The 13024-nt window shown below is 40.1% G+C and overlaps 1 protein-coding gene across 1 annotated transcript in view; it reads left to right on the top strand.

Moving 5' to 3' along the window:
• XRCC5 (X-ray repair complementing defective repair in Chinese hamster cells 5 (double-strand-break rejoining)) overlaps positions 1–11799 on the top strand; it is an 85977-nt gene extending 74178 nt beyond the window's left edge. The window contains exons 19-21 of the mRNA XM_008574354.1: positions 1222–1289; positions 10722–10796; positions 11555–11799. Coding sequence (XP_008572576.1) covers positions 1222–1289; positions 10722–10796; positions 11555–11569 — 158 coding nt within the window. The 3' untranslated portion in view covers positions 11570–11799. The remainder of the gene's footprint in view (positions 1–1221; positions 1290–10721; positions 10797–11554) is intronic.
• Positions 11800–13024: the final 1225 nt, after the last annotated feature.

Here is a 13024-nt window from a genome sequence, read left to right as displayed (position 1 = left end):
GTATAAGATATTACTTATTAAAAATACATATTATGAAAATAATTGATGTTTAAGAGATAACATGGAACTTTTCACTTGTAGTAGGGATGCAAAAACCTGTCGTTGTATGCAAATTCTGTATAAAAGTTGTTGCATACCTATCTATACAACTTCTAATGGGCAGCTTTTCATCACACAGGCAACCGTTTCCCTGACAGTTAATTTTTCAGCCCTTTACCTTCTACACTGGGGAGCAAAAGCAATTAGAATAGGTGGTGAGTGGTGCTTATTCAAATCACTTTTGTGTCTCTGCTGCCGACCCAGTAGATGAAAGAGATTGGTTTTGGTATTTATTGAATGCCTACAGCATGTTATTTGCTGAAAAGAAACAAGACATACATAAGATACATATTTTCTGAGAGCTTATATTCTTTTAAGAGAATACACACGACTTGTGCCATTTCTAGGTACAAATGGATGTTGAATTCATTTCACTTTTCTGAAAGCATACTGTGCATTTCAGGTAGGAAAAAAATCTTAGGAAGAAGAGAAAACTAAAGGGTAGATTTTTCTATCCTTGATTTGCTCTCACTGAGCTAAAATTGATGTACTGTGCCACATGCTAGACATGCCCGTTGCAAGAGCATGTTTCCTCCTGACCTAGTTCTCTGGCCATTTCATCAGTAGCCAGTAACACTGCTACAAATCGAAATGCATGCAGAGTCCCATATTGGGTACCTGATGTGTTTGGACAAAAATGTACAGTCATTCAATTATCATTTATTTATTGAGCTTCTGCTGTGTACTACATTAAGGGAATATAAAGATGAATGAGACCTAGTCCCTGCCCTTGAGACAAGTAAAGTCCATTAGGAGAGATAACATATGTACAGATAGTTATACAAGATCAGATATAAGAGCCATTTCAAAGGGATAAACAAAGTGATCTGAATTCTAAAGAAGGATAGACTGTTTCTATTTGGAGTTGATAAAGGAAGGGTTGCACTGGAGATGTGGACTTTATTGCTTACTACACAAGCAAAAATAAGAGAAAAGATAATGTAAGATGAAACAAACAATGTGAATTAATTGCCCTTATAGTTTTATATTTTTAATAGAACAGAGCATCTTTGTAGTTTTAAAAATCTCTAGTGCAAAGGTTGGAGGAGATGTGGTGAAAAGGAAAGTGGGATTGGGGTTGATTCTGTGTGTTTTAGTTTACTCTCTGAATTACTTTTTTAGATGGAGTTACTCTGATCTCCAAAGAGGAAGCCTCTGGAAGCTCTGTCACAGCTGAGGAAGCCAAAAAGGTATTGAGGATATTATCTCCCTGTCTTTAGATGAATTGTTGCAGCGGACATTATTTTTTTGATGCCCTTGAAGAAGTTAAATTTGAAAAGTAACTAAATGAGTGCACCTATTCTTTATTCAACCAAGAAGCAAATTACCACAACTGCAGCATCCTCATGGGAAAAATTACCATCTTTGTCAGTTTCCTGTAGGCCATTGTTGTGTTTCTAGAACTCACCTGCAATCCCAGCTTCAATAGCTCTAGAGCTGCTGAACTCCAGAGTGTGTAAACCAAGCTTAGTCTAGGCCCTGGTAAAGGCAATGAAATTCACCTTGCCAAGTAATTCCCACCCTGGCCACACGTTAGTCACATAGGTAGCTTTTTTCTTTTTAAATACTGATTAAAAATCAGAATTACTACAGAGATTTTGTTGGTCTGAGATGGGTCCAGGGCATGCTTTGTTTGAGTTTTTAAAGCCCCCTCTGCTGATTGTGATGTGCAGTAGGTAGAGAAACACTAGTATTTTGGCATACGGGACATTCAGGTGTTTTCCGCAAAAGATCCCATGTGTACAGATACCATGAGCTTTTTATTGATGCTAATTATTAGGCCAAGGCCTCCCTGCTTGTTGTATGAATATTGAATCTGATTCAGCTATGAGTCCAAAGTATATAGTTCATAACATTCAGTTTCAGTTACAGTCACTGATTGATCCAGTCCTGCTAGCCCCAATACCTGGCAGCTGTCAGATACTAAGCTTCTACCATATTCTAAGCACTGTGCCGGATGATAAGACAGCACCCCTGCCTTCTAGAAGCTCACTCAGATGGTGCACTGGGAGGCAAAGGAGTCTCAGAAAATAACTACACATGCTAAGGGAGAGCTTGGTCTGGGACTGGCAGACAGGAATTTGTTAGGGTAATGGCAGGATCAAGACTAGAGATGTTTATCACCTGGCTAAATTCAGGCCAAATTGAAAATGCCTTGAATTTTCAACTCAATAAAGGCATTTGGTAGAAACCATAGTATTGTTTGGGAGAAAAATTAGACTTTATAAGAATATTTATTAAGTGCTTTGCCTGGCAAAAGTTTTTTGTTAAAGAACAGATATGGTCCCTATGTTTAGGAAGTAAGATCCTGGAATTTTGGAAGCATACTCTAAGGTGCTAATTGTCTCAGTAGTTCCAAGATGTCTGTACTCTCTTCTGCCACAGTCAGTACTGAGTACTGTGGGCTTGATTATGTCTTACAAATGTTTGGTTTTATTTCTTTTTGTCACTTTATACAGTGTTGTAATAATACTTCTCCCTTGAACTGGGGTATATCAGTCAGGGTTCTCCAGAATAAGAGAAGCAACAGAATACACACACAGAAAGACTTTGACTGACTTTGAGGAACATGAGATTGTGGGGGCTGGCAAGTCTGAAACTTGTAAGACAGCCTGTCAGTTCAGGCAGGATTTCTATATGTTATAGTCTTGAAGCAAAATTTCCTCTTTGGGAAACCTCAGTTTTTGCTCTTAAGGCCTTTATCTGATTGGATGAGGCTTGCTGATGTTATCAAGGATAATTGTTTTTACTTAAAGTCAGCTAATTGTAAATGTTAATTACATCTACAAAACACCTACACAGCAACATCTAGAGTAGTGTATGATGGGCCTACTGGGCACCATTGCCTAGTCAGGTTTTCACATATTAACCATCACACAGGGTGAAAGCTTATCAGTCAGTTTTTGCTAAACAAGTAAAGTAACTTAATTTTAGTCATTATTGAATTTTTAAAAAATCTACTATTCAGGTGAGAGTTGAGTACATATTACAGTTTTGGGGGAAGTGGGGAGCACAGATCTAAAAATGTAATGTTTGCTCCCACCCGTACGTTTTAAGCAAAGGTGTCTAGCTAAGTGAATCTAGAATATTAGAGAGGAAAGAAATCTAAAAAGGGATAATGCACTTGCAAATTGTGTGAGGCTTGTTCTATATTACAAGTGCAATATCTTCTTTGGAATTTAAGGGCATAGAGCCTAAGCATCAGGAATTTTAATGTCTGATAATTAAGCTATAGAGAGAAATTTCAGTTAACAGCAAGATATGGGGTGATGTCCTTAGATGATTCTAGTATCACCAGAACTGATTTCAGCTGTAGTTTAATATGACTCTGGAAACTTCACCATCTTTGAATAAAGAGAACATGTTGAAAAAAAAGTGGAGAAAAGCTTTTCTGCTGCCATCGTTGGTTGCCTGGCATTGACTGGTGTCTTCTTCCTTTTGGAGCACAGTGTTTTCATAGTCAAGGCACAGTAATTATGTTTCCAATATTACCAGCAAAACTTGACTTCACTGTCATGGCAGATAAGAAATTAGAATAGTCAGTTAGAACGTATTGAGTATCAGCTCTATGTTAGGCACTTTGATATACATTATCTCATAGCCCTCAAAGTATATTGTACATTAACCTTGCAGATTCTCTTTCATATCTAGAAAATACCATTTTCTTTTTTTAACATTAGTGAGATTCTGGCTCAAGGAAGCCAATTCCTTGTGGTTTTAATAGGAGAGACATGCTTCAGCTATTTCTCTTAGCCAAGTTAGGAAAGTGTAATCACTTTTGACCATGCCCTGAAATATTCATTTACCTTGCCTTCAAGTGTTAAGTTTGGTCACTTCCCAATAATCATTTAAGGGAAATTGACTATAATCAGAGATTGAAGAACAATCCTCACAATCCGTTTAAATTTTTTCAAGGTATTTACTTTAAGTCATTTAAAGGTAGCAAGCTGTCAAATTCTAGCTATTAAATGTTGACATTTGAAAGAAAAAAATTATCAAGGGATGTCTATTTTAAATGAAAATTAAATTATAACTTTACAGTTACACAACATCTTAAGGAGAGCTGTTTCCCTCTTTATTATAGCTGTGTGTTCTAGACATACAGTATATGGATTTTATGACTTTGAGAAATAGAGGTAGGTGAGTGCTGCTGCAGAAATAGAAAGTTCTTCCGTGACATAAGTATAGACAGTCACTTTCTTTTATGTTTCCTGGTACCTCTCAGTTCATTTTAAAACCTAGGCATAGGTTGGCCAGTTAGCTCAGTTGGTTAGAGCACAGACTTATAACACCAAGGTCCCAGGTTCAGATCCCCGTACCAGTCAGCTGCAAAAAAAAAACAAAGAAAAAAACCCTAGGCATAAATATTGCCCCTCTTTTATATTCGTTTTTATTGTCATTGTAACCTATCAGTTCTTTCACTTAACTTTTTCTGTTCTGGGTGGTGGTATTAGACACACCACTGGCGTTGGATGTTTGGTGAAGTGTTTGTACAGCCCTTGTGCACCCTTCATCCATCAGGTTGTTCTCACTGCATGGCTCTTTAGTGGGTAGGAGAGATACAGTGGTGTGTCTGAGATCTCACAGGAAATGACTGTCCAGGAATCCAGTTCTAGAACTGACCCCGAGACCTCCATTCTTTTTACTCCATATTGAGAACACAGCAGGAAAGGGGATTTATTCCAATGGCTGTGGAGTATTGTTTTTCACAGGATTCCAAGAAGCTGAGCTATGTCTCAATAATCATTTGAGCACTGTGGGGAAAAAAAAAATCTTTTTAGTGCTTGTTTTCCTTGTAACTGCCTAATCTGTCCCTTTTTGCTATTGACATTTATTGATTTTCCACCTTCGTATCAGATGCTCAGAGCTTAGCAATCTGGTCATTTTACCAATGCCATATTGAGAGGTGAAGTTAACTAGCTCAGTGTCTCACAGCAAATTAGTGGTAGCAGAATTGACTAGAACCCAGACCCCTGGACTCTTATTACTGTCACATTCCACTACATGAGGGTGCCACCTCTGCATGCCTTTACCTTACAGTGCCACCAGTCACATCTACCCAGAGAAAAGATGCTCGTGCTCCCTCTTTTAAGAACACAGCCAGGGCCGGCCCGGTGGCGCACTGCTATAGTGCGCCGCTTGGGAAGCGCGGCGGCGCTCCCGCCGAGGGTTCGGATCCCACATACAGACCGGTTCCCGCTCACTGGCTGAGCGAGGCGCGGGAGCAGCACCGAGGGTTGCGATCCCGTTGCCGGTCCTGGTCCGGTACGGGGGCGACACTGAGGGTTGCGCTCCGTTGCCGGACACGGAAAAAGACAAAAAAAAAAAGAACACAGCCAGTTTTGTGTGTATGAGTATATGAAAGATCTCCAAAACCTTATGAAAGATTATAAGACAAAATTTAAGAATCATTTTTTGAGAACAGTTTTCTCAAACTGCTGGCCCCTGTTGGACCCTATGACATTTTCCTTTGCTCTCTCCTGCTTTTCTTTTCTACCTTAAATCTCTGGTGTAGTTTCTCTATGTGCTAGTACAAGAAAAGCAATAATGAAAACATCACAGTGTTATCTAATATTTATTTAGAGCTTGATACTTTCAAGATACAATTTTTAAATTTTGGTTGAAAGGGAATGTACATACACTAAATGCACAGATCTTAAGTGCGTAGCGTGAGTTCTTACACATTCATATACATGAGTACCCACCGCCCATCACCCCAGGAAGCTCCCTGGTACCTTTTCAGTCAGAACCCCATTGTCCCTTGAAGTAATTACTATTCTGACTTGTATCAGTGAAGAGTAGTCTTGCCTATTGTTGTCATGTAATTGGAATCATGCCTTTTGTGATTCATCCATGTTATTGTTATTTATTCTTTATTATAACTGTGTAGTATCCCTTTTCTGATAATACCACAGTTTATTCATACCACAGTTCATTCATAATTATGATTACACCAAATTTATGATTATACCAAATTATTATACCACAGTTTTTATTAGACGACAATTTGTTCAGCCATGGTAGACATTTGATTGCTTTCAAATTTTAACAATTATGAATAAAGATGCTATGTATATTCTAGGACATATTATTTGGTGGACATATGAGGGTACTTTAAAACGTTTGTGGTGGGCCAGCCCGGTGGCGCACTGGAGAGTGCGCCGCTTGGGAGTGTGGCGGCGCTCCCGCCGAGGGTTCGGATCTCATGTGGAGACCGGTTCCCGCTCACTGGCTGAGCGCAGTGCGGGCGCAACACCGAGGGTTGGGATCCCGTTGCCGGTCCCCGGTATGGGCGCGACACCGAGGGTTGCAATCCTGTTACCGGTCAGTAAAAAGAAGACAAAAAGGAAAAAAAAAAAGTTTGTGGAAAAATAGAATTAAAAGATAATATGAATCTTTTCATGAACTTCTTGAACATCCCTCATGTATTGGATAAATTCCTAGGAGTTATAAAACTTACATGACCTCAAAACATTTTTGCATACTTTATTTCATCTGAGATGCACCAAAACCCCATGAGATAGATAGGGTGAGTAGTATTTCTATTCTATTTTTGAGGAAAATTCGTTATGAAAAGGTCAGGTGGCTTGTCCAGGGTTCTTGAGAAACTGAGAGCTAATAAGGTTATGGTTGTGTTCTCCACATTAGGTTGCACTATGGCCTTTATAGCGTGAAATAAGTTACAGGTGGCAGTAGTGAAACCCACAGTATGTCACTTAAGGCAAAATACATGCAAACTGACTTTTCTTGATGCTTTTTTATACATCTGGATTACGAGTGATTCTTTGGAATCATCCGATGGTGTTAGAATCAGCCTGATGGAAGCCATTAATTTGGGAATTTGTAACGGTCTGAGCAGAAGCCATTTGTTGATTTTTAATCTCATGAAGGGATGGGACTGGAAGTTTCTATACAAGGGTATTGATTCCATTTCCTTGCTTGTGGCCAGTGTTGTATTTAAGTGTACTTAAAAAGTAGTAATTTATCATTTCATAAAGATCTCCAGGTAAGGAGTCTCTTTCTCAGTAACCCCAAGTAAATGATGGTGGTTTGAGGAAGGAGGAGTGTGTCATACAAATGTCCTTTCTATTTATTCTCTACTTTTTCAGCATATTGCACACGGAAAGAACACAAGAAAAGATGTGACCCTTTTCTGCTGCATTCAGAGAATCTGTCGTTTTTATTGAGAAAGCAGGCCAATCACTGAGTTTTCCCTGCTTTATCTCTAGTGTCCCTGTCACTGCACAGCCTGGAACTACTTGCAGTTAAAAACTCTGATGATGAGGAGTGATATGTGGAAGAAATCAGCCTTGCCCAGGGCTTTGGGAAGGATAATGGATGGCAGCCCAGCTTTTAACCATAATTTGCTTACGCAGAAATGTGAAGCAGATCTGTCAGGAAAATCAGTTGCAGATGTTTAACACGAAGGAAATGACGGGCTTTTTTGCTGCTATTTCTCTCTTCCTACGAATTTGGCCTAGTCTCAGAGATGTGCCATTTGTGTTTAATTATATATGCCATGGTCATATTGTGCAGACTGTCCTATCTTAATTTATCCTTTAATTGCTGTGTGAAAGGGGATTTGCAGGTAGAGAGGGAATGGGAATTGGAGTTTTTAGAGGCTGAGTGCCGGAAAACAATAAGGAGTTTTCATATTCATCAATAAGTACCTACCATGTACAGTATCAGGTTACCCAGGGGTAGGCAATAAAAGATATAGTCAACTATAGAACCACGGAGCCCAGGAAGTTTGTTATATGTTTGGAAGTGCTGGTCATCTGTGGCTTTTGTCAGGACACAGCTCTACTTTTCACTGTTTTCACCCCAACTGGATTAATTAAATTTTAGCTATATATTCCCGATATAGGAAGAATCATGCAAGGGTTAATGTAGTAGGAGAGTAGGAGAGGAGAGGTACAAAATAAAAATCATTTTATATTAGTGATAAATAATCATTAGGAAGCCCACTTAAAAAGATAAATTTGGGAATCTAGTAGAGAGCACAGTTTATATAACCTTTTGGCATAAACTATATGCAAATAAATGTATGGATTTCTTATTTATATTTGGCCCTCAGAAACCTTTATTAATGATCACCCAGAATAAAAATAAATAGAACTAAAGATGTAGAAGCTGCATGACAGTTCTTTTCCAGACTGCCCCAATGCTAGGATTTTTCCATCTCTTAGAACCCTGTACATCGTCCAGTTTGGGTCAAGAAGGGGCTATGGAAAGATCCATAAATGTCCCTAAAAGAGAATAAATTCTTAATCTCTCAATCAAATTTGAAGTTAATGAATGAGGAGGTGGCTTTCACTGGGGAAAGCAAAGTTCAGGAAAGAGGCTGACTCAGCAAACCGCCACAGCCATGTTCATGGTGCTCATGAAGGCAGCGCCCAGTTGTGCAGATATGGCCTTTTGTACATGAGCAACGGCAGGACACAGAGCTCGCTTCCTGAGACTTGCTGCACGTAGCCTAATATTTAAAGGGTGACTTTGGTTTATAATTTGTTAAAGAGACATTTTAGTTTAATTATAGGTCTCAGGTTTCAGAGGCCTTGATTGTATCTGTCGGGTTAGGGCTAGGGCCCACAGACCCTTCAAACCCATTGTACAGACCGAGTCACAGACTCTTCACATGCCAGGCTGGGTCACCAGACCCCTCACATACAGGTCCACAAGCTAGGTAATTAGGAAAGATCCCAGGAGCCACTGGCAAACGACACGAGCTCAGTCTCAGTGCTCAGCTTCCTCAGCAGCAGCAGTGGCAGTGGTGGCCTCCCAGGGCATCCTGGGGGCCCTGGCAGCAACAGCTTCCAGCAGCAGTAGTGGCCTCCCTGAGGGCGGGGGCACCTATGGATCAGAGCCACTCGTCCTTTATACTTAAGTCCGATAGCCCATGTCACCTGGGTGTGAGTCAAGACAACCCAGGAACACCTGGGTGCACATGCACAATTACATTAGACAATAACCAAGGAACACCTGGGCACATTTGCATATTTACATCAAATGCTTAGAAAGACTCCGAACCCCCGAGGGACCCTGACCATTTATCTTCACTTTCCCTACAGTATCTATTGTACCACAAAAGTAACCGGAATGTATGAGAAAGCAGTTCTTGCCATTTTTTTTTCATGTTGGAAAAGTGAGAAAATTCATTTTCTCTCTTGGGTGGAGGCAACTGCAGGAGAGCAGAGGTGAGCTGGAGGGTTGGCTTTGCTCCCCGCATGTGTGCTCCGTGCACGCCACCCTGATGAATGCTAACAGAGTAGCCCCATCTTCCACTGCCCTCTTTAGAGCACTCACTACTGCAGGCGGGTGTTGTGCTACCAGAAGATCACCTTCTAGTGTTAGGATAGATAGGCGTTGACAGAACCTAGATATTAGATGCAGCTGCTACATGCCTTGAAGGAAAAGGCTCCCCACCACTATCTCTCAGAAAGACAGGGTGGAAGAAGATGTTTGGATAATTTTCAAGGGTACCTTTCAAAATTAGAATGTCATTCCTAGATCCTCACAGACTTCACTTCGGGGACTTTGCTTTTCTCCTTCTCTGAGCCTTTTATAGAAGCTTTGGGTCTGAAACGCTAATGCTGAATAGAAGCATTCTCATTTTTGTTATCCGCCTGTTTTCAAACAATTTCTAGCACAAATTGAAGGATTTCCATAAAAGGAATTAAACAACTCCCCAAGCTTACCCATTTGTATGTTTTGCATCTCTTACAAGAAGTCCTCCTTTTACCTCTTTAGTCTTCAGTGGAGTTCAAGAACAGATGATTACAGTCTTGACTTGATTCTTGAGTTCCTTTCAATAGAGATCAAGACATACTGGTTTGGGGTGCTTGGTTATTTTCTTAATCTTAACTAGCTATATTAGTCCGTTTCTGTTGCTTATAACAAAATACATGGAACTGGGTAATTTATAAAGAGAATTAAATTTATTGCTTACAGTTTCGGAGACTGGAAAGTCCAAAGTCCAGGGAACACGTTTGGTGAAGGCCTTGGTGGTCGCAACAGTGACCCAGGAGTCTCACATGGCAGAAAATGGCAGAGCAGAGAGAGACTAACCTCTCATGTGCTCTTCTTTTAAAGCCCTTAGAACCATGCCCATGACCACCATTTTTAATCCATTCACTACAGCATGGTCCTACAACCTAATCACCTCTTCAAAGCCCTACCTTTTAATTACCATAATAGAATTTCCCACCCTCACAGTTACAGTGGGGATTTAAGCTTCAGTGAGGTTATTTGGGCATCCAATCTGTAGCACAAGACAGTTTATCCCCTGTGGAGACAGAAATATAAATATCAGGTGTCCATCGGGCTGATACAGGACCCTGCACATAGTCACTGTCTCGATGAGCCATATCATTCCTAACCTCTTCACAAGAACTTTCTCTGGTGATTAGTTAGTATGGACTATTGAACCTCAAAATTGGTTTTCTCATGCAGTGCCAGATGAAGGAGAATCTGCCACGAGGATACTTCTATGGGCCATTTGCAGTGAGACTTTGCTAAGCAAGACTTCCTAAGTGTGCCTGTGATAATGCTAGTAAATTGTTCTCTCCATTAAAAGAGGCAAAAATGTCATTTTGGTACTATAATTGACTTTCTATTCTCAGTTTCTGGCCCCCAAAGAAACACCAAATGAAGATGCAGCAGCCAGATTTGAAGAAGGCGGTGATGTGGATGATTTAGTAAGTACTTTTAATACATACTAGGTGTTCTAATGACTGAAATCACCAGAGCTGTAAATAAGCCACAAAAGCTGCTTATCATAGACTTGTTTCTTATTTGTGTTTAAATTTCTAACACGCCAAAAGCTTCCTATACTATTATTTATTGCCATTATAAATTTAGTCAGATAAGTAATTTCATAATGGCAATTCCTATATTTGTGGTTTCAGCTATATTGTTCATTCAAATTAATTCGCTACTTTAAAGGGCTAAAAAAGCTAGGGAGCCTGTTCCTTTAGAAGCAAAATGTTATAATTTACTGAAAATAAGCAATACAACATGTAATTTGTGTGAGTTGACAAATGAAAACAGCCTTTAAAATGCCTACTTCTTAAATGTTCTCAATTAACTTAATATAAACAAAAATAGACTGATAGGCATTTGAGGATTTCTGGACCTCATTACACCATGTTGCGGATGCCTGGCAAGTTGTGTAAATGTTGGTTTTTGTATCCATCTTTTACGTTTGGAAACTTGCTGCCTTTAAGCCTCATATGACAGCTGTCCACCAAAAACTACATAGTACCCTTTAGCCCTTTTGTGGAGAAGTTCTTAGTACTGAAATGAGGAGACTTGGTATTTAACTCCTAAAATAGCCTTGAATAAGTGTGCAAGTCTATGCATGCCTACTAGTGTAGAGAACCATTTTCATTAAACCCTCTCTCACCTGAGAAGCAGTGATCTGAAGTTGGCCTAAATATGTTGCTCTTGTTTATAGCTGGACATGATATAGTTCGTGGACGTGTGGGGAATCTAAGAGTTGCCATCGCTGTGGTGCTGGGAGTTCTAACAGAACAACCTGGAGGAGGCCATTCAAGGGGAACCAGACCTCTGGAGATAGTGCCAGCAGGTTACTCGGAAGTGAATTACCAATTCTCTGTGGAATGAATACCTACAAATATATATTGTAAGGGATAACTTAGACCCCATATAGGTTTATAAAGAGTCGTTGTTATTTTCTTATTGGTGTATTATTTCTTTTATGTTTTTATTGATCTTAATATGTTACGCACGTGCTTTAAAGTTTCCAGAAAATAGACTTCTTCCTGACCTGTTATATTGGTGAAGATTGTGACCCTCATGAAGTGATTAACATCTTACTGGAATCATGGCATGGTTATTAGTGGGTTTATCAACCCTTCCCAGGAGGCCTTTGTCTGATCTTCCAACAGCAATCACAACTTATGCTGATAGAGCAATAGCATTTGTTTACTACCAGCCAGTAGCTGGGTTAGGAAAATCATGGGTAAAGACTGACCCATTTCTCTTTTTAGTTAAGACTTTTTAATCACCACATTACTTTAGCTCAATCTATAGGTGGTTTTCCTTAAGCAGAGTGGGAAGTGGAGCACAGTTTCCTGCATACATCATCATAAGCAGTGGGTTATGGTGGTATCTTATGAAAAAAAGACCCTGTTTTGGACCAGCCTCTTCAATTTCAGTGAACCTTAAAAAACAAAAACAAAAACTGAGAAATTCACCACCAATTGTTAGGAGTATATCATTTCAGTATTCTGTACTTGCAGGTCTCAAAGAGGAAAAAGTTAGGTTGTATTAAAACACTTCTTGGGGCCGGCCCGGTGGCGCACTGCTACAGTGTGCTGCTTGGGAGCGCAGCGGCGCTCCCGCCGAGGGTTCGGATCCCACATACAGACCGGCCACTCACTGGCTGAGCAAGGTGCGGGCGCAACACCGAGGGTTGCGATCCCATTGCCGGTCCCGGTCCGGTACGGGCGCGACACTGAGGGTTGCGATCCGTTGCCGGTCACGAAAAAAAACAAAAAGGAAAAAAAAAAAACACTTCTTAATTTCCCAGTCTTTCCCACCTCTACATAAGCCAACATATCTCTCTGGATGATGTTTGCTTTCCTAAACAAGAAAATAGCAAAGCCTTATTTTCTTTGTTTCCTGTCCTCATTGCTTCCCTGAGCTCTAATCCCTTCCTTGGTGTCACAAACTTCTTGGTGCCCAGTCTCCCATATCCTCAGCATCTCCATACGTGGTCACTGATGCACTTCATTTTGCACATATAACGTTAAAAGCGTAAATGACTATTGCTTCTAATTGCTAATTGTCTGCAAAAGACTTCTTTGGTTCTCTGTTGAGAAAGACCCTCAGGCACTGATTGAAAATGGATCTCTGAGATGGAATATCATTTATTCAGCTGAGGAGAAAGAGAAGAGTGGTT

The sequence above is a fragment of the Galeopterus variegatus genome, unplaced genomic scaffold, assembly GCF_000696425.1.
Source record: "Galeopterus variegatus unplaced genomic scaffold, G_variegatus-3.0.2 Scaffold1036, whole genome shotgun sequence".
NCBI lineage: Eukaryota > Metazoa > Chordata > Mammalia > Dermoptera > Cynocephalidae > Galeopterus > Galeopterus variegatus.
This window is presented reverse-complemented; position numbering and strand designations above follow the sequence as displayed.